The sequence below is a fragment of the Scaptodrosophila lebanonensis genome, unplaced genomic scaffold (genome assembly GCF_003285725.1).
Source record: "Scaptodrosophila lebanonensis strain 11010-0011.00,11010-0021.00 unplaced genomic scaffold, SlebRS2 tig00001412-arrow-pilon, whole genome shotgun sequence".
Classification (NCBI taxonomy): Eukaryota; Metazoa; Arthropoda; class Insecta; order Diptera; family Drosophilidae; genus Scaptodrosophila; species Scaptodrosophila lebanonensis.
This window is the reverse complement of record NW_022060739.1, coordinates 7,883,043-7,901,849: the sequence shown is the minus strand read 5'-3', so window position 1 is coordinate 7,901,849 and position 18,807 is coordinate 7,883,043. Positions and strand designations below refer to the sequence as shown.

The following is an 18,807-nucleotide window of genomic DNA, read 5'->3' as shown; positions in this document are numbered from 1 at the left end:
CACACACACAAGTGCCTGCTCCAGCAGAAAAGAGCAAACCGCAATTACGCCATGTTGTGACGTAAAAAGAGACTCTGTTCGTGTGGCGCTGCCACATTGGTAGAAAAACGTTGGGGATTTTAAAATTATAGAAAAGGCAGTTAAGAAAATAATTTTTAAGCCAGATGTTACATTATTTTTAATTTATATTTAATTTAATTTTGTTCATTATCGATACAGACATACAGTTATACAGTTATGTATATACAACAATAATTAATGCTAATTCGTTTTTTTGCGCTCGTTTTGTTTTGTTTTCGTTATAACTAATGGATGGAATGCTTTAAGTTTTCTACATAAAACAACGTGGGGATGTTCGTCGCATACATAATCTCGATTAAAAAGTATTTAATGAAAACTAAAAATAATTACGAAACGAAATTGAGTGATGTGCGGGGATGGGTGGCATATCGGGAAATTAAAGAATAATACCCGTCCGTACCAACCAATGAAACATTTACATGGCCGTCTCAAGTGGTTGACTGTGACTGCGACCGTTCGTCTGCAGCGGCAATAGCCCCCCACCGCCATCCGAGTCGAAATCTGTCTCGAGGAGCGCCTCCGATTTGGAGCGATGATAGGGATTTACGACCCCAGCCAGTGGTGGCGGCGTTGTGGGCGAGGCATCCTGGGATGCCGTTTGATAAACAGTCTTTGGACGCGCTGTGTTCACGGGTGGGGAGCGCTGCTTCGGCTTCGGCTTTGGCGATGGCACCGCCGGTGGCTGTGCCAATGGTCTGGGCGTCCGATAATGCGATGTGGGCGCCTTGCTGCTGCGTACGGCCGTATAATAGGAGTCCGGACGGCGCATATCCGCCGGCTGCGGCGTCGGAGTGGCAGGTGCTTTGCGGTAAAGCGATGTCTCCGACCGCTCCGATACGGGCGCCGAGTAATTAAATTGATCAATTTTTTGTTCAAAGGGCAGGGAATCTCCGCTATTGCGTTGAGGCATAAAGCTGCTATGGGATGAGCGCTGATAATCCGGCAGATTCTGTTTGAGTTCATTTAAAAAGGCCAGGCCGATGCCAGCACCACCAGCACTACTACTGCTAGTGCCTGTGCCCGTGCGTAGCGGCAACGTGCTGGCATTTCCATAGTAATCCGAGCCGATTTCCTCGGCATCGGTGTGATGTATAATTGGTGTGTCCTCGGCCACACTAGTGCTAATCGAATTCTGGCGTGTGCCACCGCCATAGGTGGAATTATCACGGAAGCCCTCGTTGCGGTAGCTTAACTCAAAGGCGTCGGGTTCCAGAGTAGCAGCAGCGGCGCGTGCCCGATGACCGGTGCCTTTCGATATGGTCGCCACCTTGTGCGGAGTGTGCTGTGGCTCGTGGGCCGGGCGCAGAGCATTCTGATTCACATACTCATTGTAGTGGGGCTTCTGCTCGTAACCCTCAAAGCTTCCGTCTAAGCTCAGAGCACTTTTGTCCATGGAATCGATGGAGCCATTAGCCATCATCTGTTTGTAGTCTTGACTTTTCGAGAGTGTGCCATTGGAGGACATGTTCTACGTTTTTATAATAAACAGAACAACAAAACATAAAAGAAAAGAAAACCAACAAAATTAAAATCAAATTAGGGTCAAATCAGATGGGATTAAAGAAAAAGTAAGAAACAAATCATACATAATTGCGACGTCGCAGCGAACCCTGTGGGTCGATGCTGTTCAGACTCCGCAAGCTCTGGCGAATGCTATTGCGACGCTGCAGACGCTGGACATGGCGATGTTTGGATTTGGCAAACCAGCAGAATGCCACCAAAATGAGCAAAATAATGGCCAGAACAAAGGCAGAAATAATACTGATGGCAAAAATGTCGGCTCGCCATGACAGAGGATCGATAATCACCTAAAAGGAGGAAAACAGGCAATGAACAAAAAATTCGAAAAGCGACGAACAAATCTGGAGCTTACTCTCGGATCCATTTCGCATATGAAACCACGCTCTTTGCGACAATCTTCCAACTCTATTTCACCAAAAACGAAACTTGTACAACGCTCAATGTGATTGTAGTCCTGTATCCAGACTTTCTCGGGATACTTCAAGTGTCGCATCTGACTCTGCAGATATTTCCACAATGTGGTGCTGTCTGTGCGTATAAAGGGCATGGTGGAGTTCTCCGAGCGACAGAAATCACGCGCTTCATGGAAGGTCATGGGTGCGCCAACATAAATAAAACAGGTATCTTTGACCAGCCCCCACCCCGGTGGACATTTGCCATCCAAAATAGTTTCGTTGTTCATTTGGAAAGGCATTGCCTGCACCTCTAACAGCATTGGATCATCTTCAAAAAGAATCATATTAAAAGATTGCTCTTGAAGTAACAATATATCGAAGCTTACCCGACTTGTCTCTTATGCGTGACTGCACTGATATCGTATTGTTGTAGCTCCAGTAATTATGACGGGCATCGATCTTGGAGCTCCATAATTCAAAGGTCCTACATAGATGATTTAAATCATGTTAAATATATATCTATATAGAGTCTAGCTTTGAATAGGCTTACCTGTTTTCATAGTCAAAGCTCAAACTACAAGTATTGAGAAAAAAGCATGCCCAGAAATAAATAAATAGGGGGATATGTTTAAATTATTAGAACATACTACAGACTAAATGAAAGGAGTTTATGGGAACTACAATGTTACACTACAATTACTAAAATAAAAAGGAAGCTAAGTATAAACTCCTTAGTTCTCAGATATTAAGATATTTACATGGAATTGTTGACGGTCAGGAGCTCGTAGTCGTTCTCAAAGTTCTCAAAAATATTATCCACATATTGTTGGCCCGCAGTTCCCGCAACGATGGTCGCTCGAGACATCCAATTGGTGGCAAAGTTGCTACAAAAGACCAACGCATTAGCAATGTACAAGTAAAGCTCAAATGATAAATCAGAGTGGACTTACTTATAGAAACCATTATGTGCAGTTGTCTGATAGATTTGTAGACGCACTTTCTCAAAACCAGAAACCTCCATAATGTGACTGCCCATATTGCTGTGGACATAATTGTAACTAAAGTTGGAAACTACTTGGCACAAACGTATAACATCCTCATAGCCAGCTCTGTTTTGGGCGAAATAGTTGCGATAGAGCTCGACCTCTTGATACGGCGACGATTGTCGACCCTCCACAAACAGGGCGGGTCGATTGCGATTTCGCATGAAGAGATTGTGATGCACATAGCCGCGCAAAGAGGTTGCTGTGCCACGGGAATCGGCACGAATACGCAGACCTCCCTGATTCTCCAACAAGAGGTTGTTCTGAAGAGAAAGAAAAGTTGAGTTGAGTAGCTAGATAATTATTTTGTTTATAGCGTCTAACCATAAAGTACAACGAGTTCATGTTCTGCACATCCAGGTTAAGCGCCGATTCACAGGTTGAAAAATTGCCGTAAAGCTGTTTACAATTCCGTTCGATGCGATTACCTATAAGCGTTAGGGTGGGCGTCACTTCACCCGCTGAGGCATACGTAACCGCACCCTTCATGGCGCCCGAAATGTGCGTGTGCGTGATATTGTGCTGTGCATCGCGATCTATTGAGTGAAGAAACTACAATATTAGTACCGAAAATTTGGGGTTTTGTGCCGCTTACTCACATTGGCCCAACGTTGAAATAGGCACGGTGACCACCTCAGCTATAAATCCATGCGTTTCAGGTGCCCCGCTGGCGACGAGCTGTAAGCTCATCGTTGGCCCCTTAGTCTTAAAGAACGAACGTTGATTATCCGTATCCGATTCAATTTTTCCCAAATATGTGGCAGTGACATTATAGATATCGCCATCATAGAGGCGTATAAAATCGGTGCGACCATACAGCTTTGAGTGATTAAACAGATTCGACTGCAGCAAACGAAAGCCTATGGGCTTGGCCCGAAAAGCTGATGTAAAGATCTTGACACAATTCACAGGATTGTTGTCGTACTTGTAGTAAACCAGCATGCGCTCTTCAATGGTTAGAACCTTTTGAGGATCACAAATGTCCACCAGCGAGAATAGTTTATAGGGTATATCGAGTTTTTTGAGCGGTGTAAAGCTCGATTCATCGCTATCGCGTCCCTCACCGCTCAGTGAGAGTATGCTTATGCCCGTTCCCAACGTATTGCTGACGTTTAAGTTGTTAAGATTCAGTTTGCCACTGGGTGCTATTAAATTGAGGCCATGGTTGGCCGAATTCGTAATGCTCACAGAGGTAATTGACGGGTTCTTATGTATAGCCTGTATGGCGGCAGCTTTGTGATTATGCAGAATGCCTGCCTGCTCGATGCGCACAAATTCAAGCTGACTGTCGCGCTGTATTTGGGATCCATGGGAGCGTGTGTTGTGCATGCGATGCTGGTATTGAATCTCTTCAAACTTGGAGCTAGCAAAGCGTATGCCACCCCAGTACACCTCATCATCGGCCACACCATTACAACTCACAAACACGAAGACATCATCCCAGCGACATTCGTGACGATGGCCGTAGAGCTGTCCGTTCAAGCGTTCCGCACAGTCCTCCATGCGCTCCTCATCGCCACGACACTCCAGTGGCTGCACCCAGGACCAGATGCGAGTAAGCGAATTTGTGTGAAACTCAATGCGTCGGTCGTGACCGTAATAGACATTTAACGGATCAAAGCCCAGTTCGCGGCACACAACCTGCGCATTACGCTCGGTGAAGCGACTATCGCAAATGGGCACCCATTGAAGTGTCGTGTGATTGAAGTACTCCAGAAATCCTTCGTTCAGTCCATTGACGCCATCTGCATCGTCTGTGCAGTTGCTGGCACTGGTGCACAGACGTATGGAATCGAAGTCCGTCAGAGCCGCACTCATATCCTCAATGGCGCGCTTGCGTGGCGGTGGTGCCAGCACTAAGGATTCCTTTGTGCTATTCTTAAATGGTCGCATGACAATCTCTGACTCCTTATAGCCAATGGCAGTAAGCGTGCCCAGCACCAGTATGCCCACATTGGGTTCAAACTCCATGGTTACACCATGCTGAATTGTCAAAACCACGCCGGGCATGATGGTTATATCCGAGGATATGTAATAGGGATTGCTCTGCTTGCGTAATGTGAAGTCCCTATAGATACGCCCACCGTGGTATGAACTCAAATCGAGCTGTTCATTAAGAGGCGAAACGACGCTAACACTAGCATCGTAGGTATCCTCAATCAAGAAGGGTTGATAGATCACATCCGCATGGTCATTCCACTTGTCGAAGCCAAAGATCTTCGACTCGATGTACTGCGGATCTTTGGAGCCCCACCAGTTCTCTGTGGCCTGGAAGTAGTTGTTTAGACGCGCCGATCGTACGCCAGCTACTAAATTGTAGTCCATATCATTGTCGGCTATCAGGTTGCGATAGAGCTTTACATTTTGAACGCCATCCAGGCGTATTACCGCTGTGGGTATTTTGTTCTGCTTTCGCAGACGCCTTGACGCTTTCATATAATGACGATAATCCGATACCATAGTCACGATGCTATTACGTTTAAAGGTGTTATATTCAATGGAGGCCGGCACCTGTCCAATAATCTCACTCAAACTATCGGCCTTAAGCAACAGCACAAACTTGGCGTTGTTGCCCTCGAAGCGATTGTTGTCGAACCTCAATCTCTTCTCCATGCCATCCAGAGAAATCAAAGAGCCTGGACAATTGTTCTCCACAAAAACATTTGAGGTTATGTTGAATACGGCATAATGTCCGTAGACGCCAATGTGGAAGTTGCGATTGCGCTGCCAGGTGCTATTCCCAAAGTAAATGCTGTGCGTAAAGTTTTCATTGTATTGCCAAACATAGGGCAGAGCGACTTGGAAACCACCGTGCGAATTCTGTTCCACGGTCGTATCCTGGAGCACATAATGAAAGAGATTGTTCGAAGAGCGCAGGTCCTTTGACAACTGTCTTATGCCAAACCCATTCTGGGTGATAAGTGACCCATTGATGTGGAGCGTTACTTCGGACAAATTGCTGGAGATGACATCCCAGAAGGGTGATTTGATGAGTATTGCCTCGCGATCATTGAAGCTTAGCTCCGAGTTAACGAGCTTAATGGATTCATTAGCCTTGCGCAAATAATACTCTGCATTATCGCCTATATAGCGGTTATAATAATAGGCCGTAATACCTCGCAGATTCTTCTGAATTTTCGTTGAACGTATTGCTAGCGTTGGGACAGGTCCACTCACAATGCGATTCCGTATATTCTGCACTGGTGCCGTAACAGTGGTCAGCATAAGGACGGCACCTCCCAGCGCATTTGGTCCACTCTCATAGTAGATTATTATGCCATAGCTGCTGCTAGTCACCGGAAAGACATTTAGATCTCGCTTCACTTGCCACAGATCACTGCGGATGTTCTCCGTGCGAGCATTTAGAATATTAATACTCTCCGTAGATAGATTGTGAATGGGGTTAAGTAATTGTATGCCTATGACATAGCCAGCAGGACATTGTACCACAATCTTGCGACTGACTGACTGACCCAACAGCTCCTCGGTGCGTATATATTTATGCTCAAAGGTGCCCAAATCAATGTTGGCTGTTTCGTGTGGCAATACATACGGATCATAGTCTGTATCATACGCGTTAAAGTCGCGCGCCATGTTGAACCAGCCGCCAATTTCTTTCTGATCGGATGCCGAAATTACAGCATCATGTGATATGCCACTGCCATGATTGTCTTTGATGATGGAGCCGGCAATGCGAAAGTCTAGTTGCTTCAAGCTGATGCCACTGCCACGATTGCCTGAAAACTCAGAGTTCTTGATGTTGTTCACCGACTTTCCGGCATAGATGTCCGCATAGATGATGCCCAGACCATCCTGTAGGTTGTTAACAATGCGAACATTTTCCAGATTATGGCGCGCATGATCCATTTGCACAGCTGGCTTAAACGCATTGGTGGTATAGTCAAAGAGACCAGCCTTCTCCACAGTCACGTATTGCAGATCAGCACGTTCGGCCAGCATGCTGAAGCGTACACCTGCCCAGGCACCTTCATAGCAACGAATGCCCACATCGTTCTCATGACTGCAGGTGTTCTCAAATTCTCCGCGCGTTAGGTGCTCGGCCCGGCACTTGGTAATATCGCGATCGTGAGGCGTGCAACGCACATTGGCTACAAGCACATCCTCAGAGACACCCGCGTTGGGCAGCTGCGAGCGCAACAGACGCCAATCCTGTGGGTTCAACGTGTAGCCCAGATGATGACAGACTAAAGCAGCATTTAGAACATTCCAGCCATAATCACAGACTGTGCCCCAGCGGCCATTAAGGTAGAGTTGCAGTCGACCTTCGTGGGCTCCAGTGCCACCAACTAAACGCACTGGAACTCGCGGCACACCATCCGCCAGTATCGACTCGGTGTCCATGTCAATGGCTTCTGTTTCGCTATCCAAGTCAATAGTATCTGTGCCATTTTGTTCCATTATGATGGTTTCTCTTTTCAGCGTGAAGAGTATGTCATCGGGACGTCTGCCTCTTGCTTCCAGTTTGCCAGCAACCATCATACCCACACTGGGCTCAAACCGCAATGTTGTTCCGGGTTGGAGAATCAGCTTGCCTCCCGGCCGTATGTTTATATCTTTTGTGACTGTGTACGTACCCGCTGGCACCATGTCCTGACCATCCACCTCACCGCCTATGATGTCACTGCCTTCGTGAAAGAAACGTGGCACTACAGTCGAGACTGTAATCATAGCTGTCGAGCCGGGATTAGAGCTATGCAGCAGGTAGGGTATGTAGTTTATTTTGGCCAGATTGTAGCGATCATTTCGATGGAAGAGGCGCGCATAAATGCGATTTTCCTCCGTGTGACCCAGCCAATTGTATGTGGCATTAATGATTTGACTCTGATCGCATAGCTGCGAGCCAATCTCATAGGCTGAGTCCAAGTTGTGCAGTATATTGCGAAAGATGTCAATGTTACTGGAGCCTACAACGACGGGTGCTGCCACTCGGGAGCGTGGATTTAGACGTCCAGCACCATCGCTGCCTTCGCTGCCAGCAATAAGCGGACCAAAGGCCTCCGTAATATTGTTGCTCCGCACAAAGTTTCGAGTGAAAAGTATATACTGCACATCAGCGCGACTATACGGCGATAAAGCTAGTGATACCACATGGACTCCGCTATTCCGCATGAAGTAATTGCTCTGGATGAGTAAACGCGCGGGTAGGAAATTGAATTCAGGAAAGATGAAGTCGTTGTTTACATAAATACAGCCATAAGATCCGAACTTAAACATGTTATACTCAATGCGACCGTTCAGATTGAGTGCTGGACTCAAATAAACGGCATTCGCTTGACTGTACTTGAAGAGGTTGTGGCCCAATTGCAGTTGCATATTTGGCTCGCCATTCTCTGTCTTTTGCCAACACGATTCAATAAAGACGTCGTTCTGTTGACTGCCATTGAAGCTATTTCCCGTGATGTTCACCCAAATGGGACGACAGTAGTTGCCATGAAAAACGCCAACTTCGAGATTGCCCGCAATTTGTGAGTACTCCACCACGCTCGTTTGATTAAATGGCAAGTATTCGACGCGATTAATGTCTGTGGTATGATTCAGCCAGACCGCCAGACCATAACCCTTATTGGCGCTGATGGCTGAGCGGGAAATGTTTCGATTACCACCGTAGTAAGTGATGTTAACGCCAGCCCCATTGTTGAAGCTGATGTTGCTGCTAGTGATGTTGACATCCCCTGCTCCACTGGTGACATGCACACCCGCCACATGACCATTTCCGGAGACGGTGCTAGCATGGACATGAAGTTTCGACCGTATGTTGTCTATGGCCACCCCACGTCCAAAATTGTCCTCCACGGTGGACTGAGCGATGCGCAAATCGTACGCCACCGAGTCGCCTGATGTTATCCGAAAATATCCGTTGAGTTCCTCTCGGGAATTTGCTCGTATCCGTACAAACATCTTCTCCCTGGTGCTGGTAACGCTCTGGGGTCGTGTAAAATTGCGCGCTTGCCACTCGAAAAGCAGTCTGTCATTGGTTGAGGCGCCATCGAATATCTGGACAGTTGCCGTCTCATTGTTTTGCAGCACAAAGTGCTCGAAATGCAGCGTAAGGTAATAGCCGGGACGGGTGAAGAAGTATTTGCCGCACTCCTTGGCTGAGCCAGCGTAATATTTTTGCGTAAAGGACAAGGAGATGGGATACGTTTGGCCTGATGTGGTGGGCAGCGTGCAAAAGTCATAGATGGAGGCGCGATCTATGCGCTCAGTGCCCCGCAAATCATGACCCACATATTTGATGCCATCGGCCGCATTGTCCACCACTGTGCATCCCTCCAACTGCACCAATCCCTGGCTGGAGTTGACAAAGATACCAATGCCATTACTCTTGCGCACAGTCACGTTCTGCAGCTGAAAGCCCGCCCAGGGCCGTGTGCTGTTGAAACCTGTATACGCCGAATGACTGATGACCACATGCTCCATGACTGGCGGCAGTCCTTGCACCTCCACCGCCGACTTAGCGCTGAATCGTTCGCCATTGCCGGCACGTATAATGTCGACATATTTCAGACGTGACTCCGATTGCGCTGCATAGACGGTGTTGTCCCGGCCCAGCGACTTGGTCGAAGGCGCATTATCAAAGTACAGACCACGCCAATGTCCGAGCGGCTCGCTGTGCACCGGCTTGCATTGTATGCCCAAATCATTGTGATAGTCACACGCGCCGGCGCCCATTTGTCGCGTTGTCCAGGCGCACTCCTGCAGCGATTTCTCTCCACCTCTGCATTTGGGTTGCTCGTACAGAAGGCGTGGGTAATAGCCGGGCGTACGTTCCACCCAATTCCAAAAGCGACCGCCCTTATAGCCCAGTTGCTGGCAGGCTATCGCGTAGTCCGTCAGCGTCCAACTGCAAGTGAACACAAACAGTTTTTATCAAAATTTCCATTGGAATAAGATTGACACACTCACTTTCTTGAATTGGAGCAAACAGAACGCCACGCGCCCTTGTGGAATAGCTGGAGACGACCCTCCACCGGAGTCGGTCCATCCACCAGTCTTATGCCCTTCTCCTGCTCATCGGGTAGCTCCAATTTGTAACTGGCCGTGTTGCTTTGCGATTTGAGCACAATTCGTTGGGTAGGCGTACCCTGAAAATGGAAAAAGAAGAAGAAACCGAATTAGATTACCCTTGAAATTTCTGCTCTAAGGCTCTCAGATGTAACTGGTAAACTATATGCATTTTAGGTATATAGAAACTAAAAAAACTCTTTTTTTTCTGTTCATAGTTTAATTAGCTCATGTTTCGAAGCCCTAGTTTAATAAAGAAGAATGCAAGTCTTCAAAACCTATAAACAGACTTCATTCATATAGACAGATAATATTTTAATCTTTAATTTAAAAAAGACTTCTTCATTTTGACATGATCCAGGAGACTTAAGTCGAATCAAAAAAGGTATTGAAGGCCATTCCAGAAAATGATTTTCCAGGATACTTCAAGGATAAGGCTATTAAATCGATCTGTTAAATTAGATTTATGTATTTAAATCTGTATGTATATGGATAAGAGTATCAGCCATATTTCAAATTACATCGTTTGAGTGTTCAGAAAAAAAGCTATCCTTGGGTCATTCATACTAGCTATACTTGTAAAAATCTATTATGCTCCAAATAATCATATTTATTCATTTTTTCTCGTTTTAATTAAATTTATTTTCTTTCTCTATTTAATTATATCTGTTCATCTATGTACATTTGTTTTATTTTTTTACATTTATTTATGTTTATTTAAATTTTTTGTATATTTATTTACATTTTTTTATATTTATTTATATTATTTACATTTATTGAATTTTGTTTGCATTTATTTATATATTAATTTAATTGCATTCATATTTTTTAATTTATTTCAAATAATAGTTTACCTTCAAGTTCAAGTTTATTAACATTTATTTACATTTATTTATATTTATTGATTCACATTTTTAGTTAATTAGCTCATCACAAATAATTTATCTTCAAATGGCAAGAAATTCAAACATTACGGCGTTGCCACTTGATTGCAGCATGTAATCTTTGCTTAGCGAACAAAACCACATACACACATGCAAGTGTACACACATATGAAGATTACCGCTTACTTGCGCTTCCTTTTAATCATCACTTCGTAGCCTATAGCTGAGCGCGCTGCGCATTTGACTTTGTTTTGCGAAAATTAGTTGTCTTTGCGTGAAAATCGTGTGAAAAACTTTTTTAAAATTGCTAAAAATTGTGTCAAACAATGTTAATTATATTATATTATATGCGAGTCAAGTGCGAAGTATCGTGTGTGCACAAATACAATGTTTTTCGTGTATTTTTCATGTGGGCGTCTAACGGTTGTTGCCAGCGGAGGCTTGCCCGGCGTTACGTGTTGGCGACCCTTACGTTTTTTTTAGCTGTACGCGAAGTGCGAATTTGTTGACACCTACATATGCATGTAAGTAGTGTGTATGTATGTATTACATTTATACGAACATAGAATGTATGTATGTAATTACATATACATATAATGTTGTGCTATAATATTCGCAGAAAAGTGTAAAGTGCGTGAATCTTGTGTGTGTTTTTTTTTTGCGTAAATGCTGTCATAGAAAGATGCTTATCTTGAGCGCTTTCTTTATACATACATATGTATATAAAATTATTATTATTAAATTCTTTTTTTTATAATTTTTTTTAAGTGATCGCGAAATGTGTTGACCGCTTTTATTCCAGAAATTGAATTAAATGCTCAGATAAAAGTGAGTGGCAGTGTTCGGTCTCATTTTCTTCGCCATTGTTCTTAGTGGGAAAGCCGATTATAAATGCGCGAGTTTTCTTTGTGTTTTTTGTTGCCTTTTTTTTTAGTGCAAGTGATTTAATTAAAATTTTGCAAACAGATGACTTCTTTTTGGGGTTACGGTGAGTTGCAAATTTATTCGAATGTTTATTTTAAAAGTAATGTTTGTTCTTTCACATTTGAAAAGACTAAAATGCCAAAATACTTAAAGTACTTGAGAAACAGCTAACTATACCACTTCCTTTGGATACTTATAACGCAAATAACGAACATCTATGACACTTAAAATGTTAGTGTTAGCTTCAAGTTAAAACTACTAAGGTATGCTGGTTGTTTGTAGTCATGATTGTTAGGGTCTGTTAGCTAGCAACATTTAAATATTTAAATTGATAATTGATTCTATGGTTTCTAAATATATGAGATAAGGGAGATGGGATCTTCTGAATAGGGTTGGTCTATATTGTTTTGGGGGCTATAGAAAAGTTACAAGTTTTTTTTTTGTATAGTTGGATAGATATGGTGTTTTTATTAGGTTTTTTTTGTGCAAGTCTAAGTGTTGTAAATTATATTTGCGAGAGGCTGGAGAGCTTCAGGCTTGATGTGGTTGTAAAACATATTGTAAGAGAAAGTTTGCTTTCAGATTTGTCTACTTGGGAGTTGAATATTGGAGTTGAAGTTGGGTGTATATATAGTATATACATACTCGTATTGGTATAATAGATTTGTTGATAATTTGGCTATTGACTCAGCATTTTTGAAATTGTATAAAAAGCTACAGTTTCACCTCAGCTTGTGGCTCACTATTTCAGTTCCAACTAGCACAATTTTCATTTTCAATTATGACATTTTCTCACTGTTGCTCGCTGTTGGCCTTCGTTGCCCAATGCGAGTTCAGTTTCATGGGGTTTTTGAGCAATTTGTACAATTAATTAACACCTATGCGTTGTCAATTTTGACGCTGCCATACAAAAAACAACGCCCACTGCCCAACTTTTGACAATTTTCTCAATTGCAGTGGCAAAAACAATTTCATATTTCAGACGCAGCTGAACCCATTGACCTGTGAAACATGACGCATCGCATCTATTTTGCATAAGCTTCCAAAATATTGGCATCTGAGCTTAGTCCGCATTATTGTGGAGGAACTGAAGCACGAGCCAAGCCACAAATAAGCTAATTTGTCCATTTCCAGTATAATCAAATGATCAATTATGCGTTCCGTTCGCGACGACGCGTCGTAGACAGCGACGTTCACTTAAATCTAATTAACCCTTAATGAACCCATGACCGCTACACTGTGCCCGATTAACCGACACTGGCACTCGCACTCGAAACGACGGACATGCCGCATGCAAAGCAATGCAGCTCTTTGAAGTTGGTTATTATTATTGTTTTTTATTATCGTTATTGCCGCTCTTTCTGGTAATGGTGCAACAAATATTGAGGAAGTTCATGTTCGTGTACATGGCGAACTTGTGTGACCCAATTAGGGCGGCGCATGCTCGGATGTCGCCCTAACCCAACATAAGTGCCAACATGCAGAACAAATATTCAAGTAACAAGTGAGATGCGAGGGTTGCTATAAGACTCTTGGGTGACAAACAAAATTCCTTCAATTGGTATAAAACACAACATACTCCTAGATATCTCTCTGAACCGTTGACTAACTAATAAACTTGGGTTTCTACTTTGGAAATTAACAGCAACAAAAAAGCGTGCAGATAAAGAGAAAGATAAATAAACTATTTATAACAGAATATACGGTTATATTCCATTCTGATAAACATGGGTTCTAATAAGGAATATACCATTGCAGAGTGATAGATACTCCTTCATGAAAGCAATTTGCGTTGTGTGAGTGCAAGGAAAGGAAACTTATTTAAATAGTATTAAAGGCAGCTCCAAGAAATTTTGGACTTGGCCCATATACCCTAAGCGTATAGTCGTGAATTGTACTTATTAGTGAAGTAGTATTAAGCCGCCTGTGAGGTTATCTAAAAATGATTCGGCATTCAATAGCAAGGCAACCTCCTTGGCTGAAACGACGAAATGAACGCCATACTATCAAATTCTTTGATCATACCTATTAAACTATTTTTCCCGCTAACCAATAGATGTTTAAACTACTTGCTTAATGTTGGACTTCAAGTTGTCGAAACTCTTTCTCTTTCCATTCATTGGCCTGCTATCCCCCATTCAAGAATATTCGAGCCCACTTATCTAGCGTGGTCTTTACGCCTTAACAGCTGTATAATGGATCAACAGCTTGTCTGTCGGGCTGCTGTGACTCATAAATAGTATAAGTCTATACTTGTATAAATATAAATTGAAAAGAAATGAATCTTAAATAACGTTCATAACAACCCACCCATTATGCTCTTTATAAATTGCTCGCATTGTACGCCTCTTGTATGTCCCGTGCTTATCACTCGCACCTATATTATAGACTGGCCAAATCTTATCAGTTCAAAGTCAACAAAGCGCTACGCAACATCGAGCGTTTATCTCCCTGAATTGCTCACAACCTACTCATTCACTTGTTGGCATTGTTGTTGCTGTTGTTGTTGTTATTGATAGCGACAGGTGCTTCTGCGCTTAATCATAGAGCAAACATTTTCGTGCCAATTCCCCCACCGATAGATAATTTAGCTTACTTACCACAGCTTGCAGCACGCCGCGCACCTTCAGACCCTTGGTGGGCGCAAATTCAATCGTAACTCCGGGCTCTATGGTTAGACGTGCCCCACGCACCACTTCGATGTCCTCGCGTGCTAGGAAAGGACTCTCACTGAGCCGCCAAATGCGCTCGCTGAGTATCTCACCGCCTGGCAGTTCTGTGTACGATGACGTCAGCATCGGAGGTGGCGGTGAGGAGGCGGGCGGCGCCTTTGTGGCGTCCATAACATGACGTGTGGCAGGCAGCAGTTGTGTGGCGCCATCGAGACTCGCGAACTCGATATCATTATCCTGCAGCAGTTCAACTGCTTCGAGGTCCTGCTGCTGTTGCTGTTGTTGTTGTTGTTGTTCGGCTGCGGCGCCATTGCGACCCAGTTGAGTGGCAGACAACAACAACAACATTGCAACGCTCAGCGTGCATATGTTGCCACATATTGTTGTTGTGGGGCTGTTGTTGTATATGTTTCTATAGTTGTTGTTGTTGTTGTTAGTATTATATACACATTGTTTGTTTTGTTGTTTTATTTTAGTCGTTTTATATCGTTGCAGCAGCATTTGTGCATTGTTTTTCGTACTTTTTCGTTAAATTACACAATTTTTTCACTTATTTTATATGATTTTTTAATTTTTTATATATTTTTTAAAATATTACATTGCCTTGGTTTATTTAATAGAAACTTTAGCTGAAAAATCACAGAATCGTTTTATTATAAACAATTTAACAATTTTTAAAACTTCGTTTGTTAAGCAATTTCGTTTGAAAAGCTCTCAATACTTTTCATTTTGAATGTTGCGCACTAAATATAGTAGTTTCTTATTCACTTTTGGCTGCTTCTTTCAAAACCCAACACACGTATGGCTTAACACTTGGCCTAAACCAAAACACACAAATACCTATACACACACACACACTTACAAACACACACGTCAGCTTCGTAATAGTCTCATAATTTTGTTTTCAACCAAATAAACACGTCCATACGCAAAGAACCGTTACCAGCAACTGAGCGGGTTTATAATTATGCATTACTAGCTGAGCGGCAGCGACAGCGACACGCATACCATGACAACAGCAACAAAAGAAAAGTCCAAGCACAACAACTACAATAAAACAACAGCAGCAGCAATGACAGTAACAGCAAAGCATTTGGGGAGTTGCTGCGAAGCTCCACTTCGCACAGTGGTTGAAATGTATAAAACTAACGAAAGATCGAATGAATATTTATAATGAACGAGAGCTATAAGCAAGTTTTCAACAATGAGGTATATCCCAAAATTAGTTAGTAGTATATTAGTTGAAAACATTTTATTATTATTATTTTATTATTATTACAAAAATTTATTATGAACTTTAATGTATCATTTATACATTTTTTTTAGAACAAGAAATGTCATTTCAAGATTTAAGATATACTATTACTCATAAATTAACAAATCTGAAAGCTATTAGACAAACAATAATTTTGATTTATTTTAAAATTACCATACATTTCAAAATACAATAGCAAACTTAAATTTTTTGGTCGAATTTTCCAAAAACGTATGACACTGTTTGGTCATGGGCTTCACGTCGCGACGCTCGGCTAGTGTGTGAGTAGTTGTAAAATAACTGTAAATGTGTAGGCATTTCATTCATGCCCTGAGCGAGAGAGAGTAAGCCAGCAGACAAATGGGTGGGAGAAAGAGCGCACCCGTGACAGAGAGAGCAAGAGATGGAGAGAGGCAGCGTGAGGTGCGCAACAAACTCTGACATGGCACGTCGAACGGCGCATGCAAACGCACAAAGTTTACCTTTGTTGTTGTTTGTTGTTGCTTGTTTGGTTGGTTGGGTTACGTGTGCGTAGTAGAAAGAAAGCATTTCTTTTTTTATGTTTCTGTGGCTTTTCCACACCAACGTCTTACAATTTTTCAACTTTTGTTGTTTATCTGCTGGGTCTACCGCCTTAAACTTAATGGCAAGCCATAGAATGCAAGACAAAGGTGCGGGCGTGTCGAGAAGTCGGTCTTTTATGTCTGGATCTTGCAGTCAGTCACAATCAAGAGTCAACAGTTGGTCAGAAGACAGCCAGCATTATTTATTGAATATGCAAAGCAGCTTGTTTTTAACTTGCGGGTGTATTGGTGCATTTGATTGTATATCTACATATGTATATACATATACTCATACATACGCATATATGGACGTATCTATAAAACATACATACTCGTATATCTTTTTGTGACTCAACTGCAAGCTATGTTGCGACTAAAGTGCATTTAAAACTTCATTGCCTGCCGTTTTATGGGTTTATGAGACAACAGTGTAACTAAATGTACATGCACAGGTCCAAATTTTAAATCGTCCACATGTAACGAGAAGCAGCCTGCATTATATTTTTAGGAGCAAATATATCTTTATACTTTTGCGATCCTGTGTGTTTAATATCTGAAATTACTTCTGCAAATTGTCTTATATGTATACTACAAGTATATTAATGTACTCTTTGGCGAAATCCCGACGTATAAGTTTGTTTCTCTGGCTGATGTATAGTTTCTTACGTGGGATTCGGTCACGAAAATATTGTTTTTGTAAGAAACTTCTTATTTGTCTTTGTCCTGTGACATGAACATTGAAATCAAAACCAACTTTTTTTTTGCTATTTCCAAAAACTATTGCATACTTCTTTGAAAATTTTGATAAGATATCTCTTCAAATTCACAACGGGTTAAGGCCATATTCAAGTACCATTGCGCCCAAAAAGTTGACTTCATTAAGAAAATTTCCAATCTTCATTTATAAAGTAAATATTTTGTTTTTATATAGTATAATTGATTTTATGTTTTTTGATTTAATCAGACAATTCGATTTATTTAGTTTATTAATGTCGTTATAAGCGCCAAATTCTTATGGCAACAAAGAGAATTTCCATGCTCTGTGAACACAAAAGATTTTGTTTGCAAGACGTTATCTTGAAGGGCGGTCTATTAACGTAATAGTTTCACCATGACAATATCGATGAACGTATAGTACCCTCGCCTCTCTGAATTGACCATCTTCCTAAGCAGCTTTATTATGTCGGAGCCACTAGAAAACGAGTGGACCAGGGGGAAACGTAAGTCTATATAATGTTGGTATCCGTGTTTGTCATACCACTCCTTGGCAGATTCTATCCTAGGGAGAACGTTCAAATCTTCCAGGCCATCTTTCTTACCTCAAGAAAGCCCCAAAAATTCAGTCCCCAAGAAATTCAAGAAACCAAAATACGGATTCTTCAAACAAACTTTGGAGCTTGTTTTCCCCCACTTGGAGCTCGTATTTTTCAAAACTGTTTCTTATTGCACACCTTCACTATGAAGGGATATTTGAGTCCGTTTGGGCTTTTTTCGTACGTTAAGAAATGTATTTTTATACTCTGTACATGAAATGTTCAAGAGTATATTAGGTTTGCAGGAGCTGAAAAATGTAACAAGCATATTAGTGATCAGCATGACAAGACGAGTCGATCTGGTCCTGTCTGTCTGTCCGTCCGTCTGTCCGTATGAACACCTGGATCTCAGAGACTATAAGACCTAGGGACTAGGGAAAATATTAGTCCAGGATACCTTATGTGAATATGATGAAAATGATTTGGAATCTCCCCCCTCTTCCATGCAATCACTGATTTACCATAACTGCCGTATTTCTTGGAATTTTTGGAATATTTAACAGGTTCATACAAGGTATAGCCATATATGTATGTTTTTTTACACATACAAATTTTACAAGGACTCTGGGCTGAGGTACATACTATAGTTTTAAAGTCGAATATAAACGCCCCACTTAATATAAATATGAGCCCAAAAATACAATTTATAAACGACTATACTTAAAATGTTTGAAGGGGAAAATATTGATTTATTCAATTCTATCCAATTTAATCAATAATGCCAAAAACTATTTAATAACTATCGAAATGTTCAAACTAGCTAACGATTTATGATTACTTAGTAAAATATTTAACATACTTTTGAAATCTTGAATCCGTAAAATCCCCTTTATTGAACGAAACATTATTAGTTGCTAATAAAGGCGGTTATCTTTTTGCCAGTTTCTTTATGTTATTCTCCCACGCTTTCTCAAATTGCTAATTTTCTCTGACTCTCTCGCAATAATTACGCACAATTACTATTTTATATACTCTTCAAGCAAATTAGTCATCATTCTATCTCTCATTTGTTTTGATCATTTGGAAAGCAAACAAATTGTAATTTGCATAATTTGACTAACAAATTACAGACCTGTTCCGCCTTCCTATAAACAATGCTCATGGAAATAGTATGCTAAATAAATTCATAT

The 18,807-nt window shown here is 41.9% G+C and overlaps 1 protein-coding gene across 1 annotated transcript; it reads right to left on the bottom strand.

Moving 5' to 3' along the window:
- Window positions 1–181: 181 nt before the first annotated feature.
- On the bottom strand, window positions 182–14,894 carry LOC115631301 (protein bark beetle). The gene is made up of 11 exons (XM_030528015.1): window positions 14,475–14,894; window positions 9,968–10,146; window positions 3,640–9,905; window positions 3,365–3,576; window positions 2,948–3,303; window positions 2,756–2,881; window positions 2,548–2,571; window positions 2,384–2,481; window positions 1,955–2,325; window positions 1,668–1,889; window positions 182–1,549 (listed from the first exon to the last, which is right to left on the bottom strand). Exons 1-11 carry the CDS (start codon window positions 14,892–14,894, stop codon window positions 497–499), a joined length of 9,327 nt encoding a protein of 3,108 aa, XP_030383875.1. The 3' UTR covers window positions 182–496.
- Between the last annotated feature and the right edge of the window lie 3,913 nt (window positions 14,895–18,807).

What these genes read in the sequence shown, in the direction of transcription:
- LOC115631301 (XM_030528015.1), bottom strand. Translation starts at nt 14,894, where the DNA reads ATGTTGTTGTTGTTGTCTGCCACTCAACTGGGTCGCAATGGCGCCGCA. An exon ending in GCACATAATGGTTTCTATAA is followed by an intron (nt 2,882 to 2,947) that starts GTAAGTCCACTC and finishes GGTCTTTTGTAG; the next exon opens with CAACTTTGCCACCAATTGGA. An exon ending in CGCTGCGACGTCGCAATTAT is followed by an intron (nt 1,550 to 1,667) that starts GTATGATTTGTT and finishes ATAAAAACGTAG; the next exon opens with AACATGTCCTCCAATGGCAC.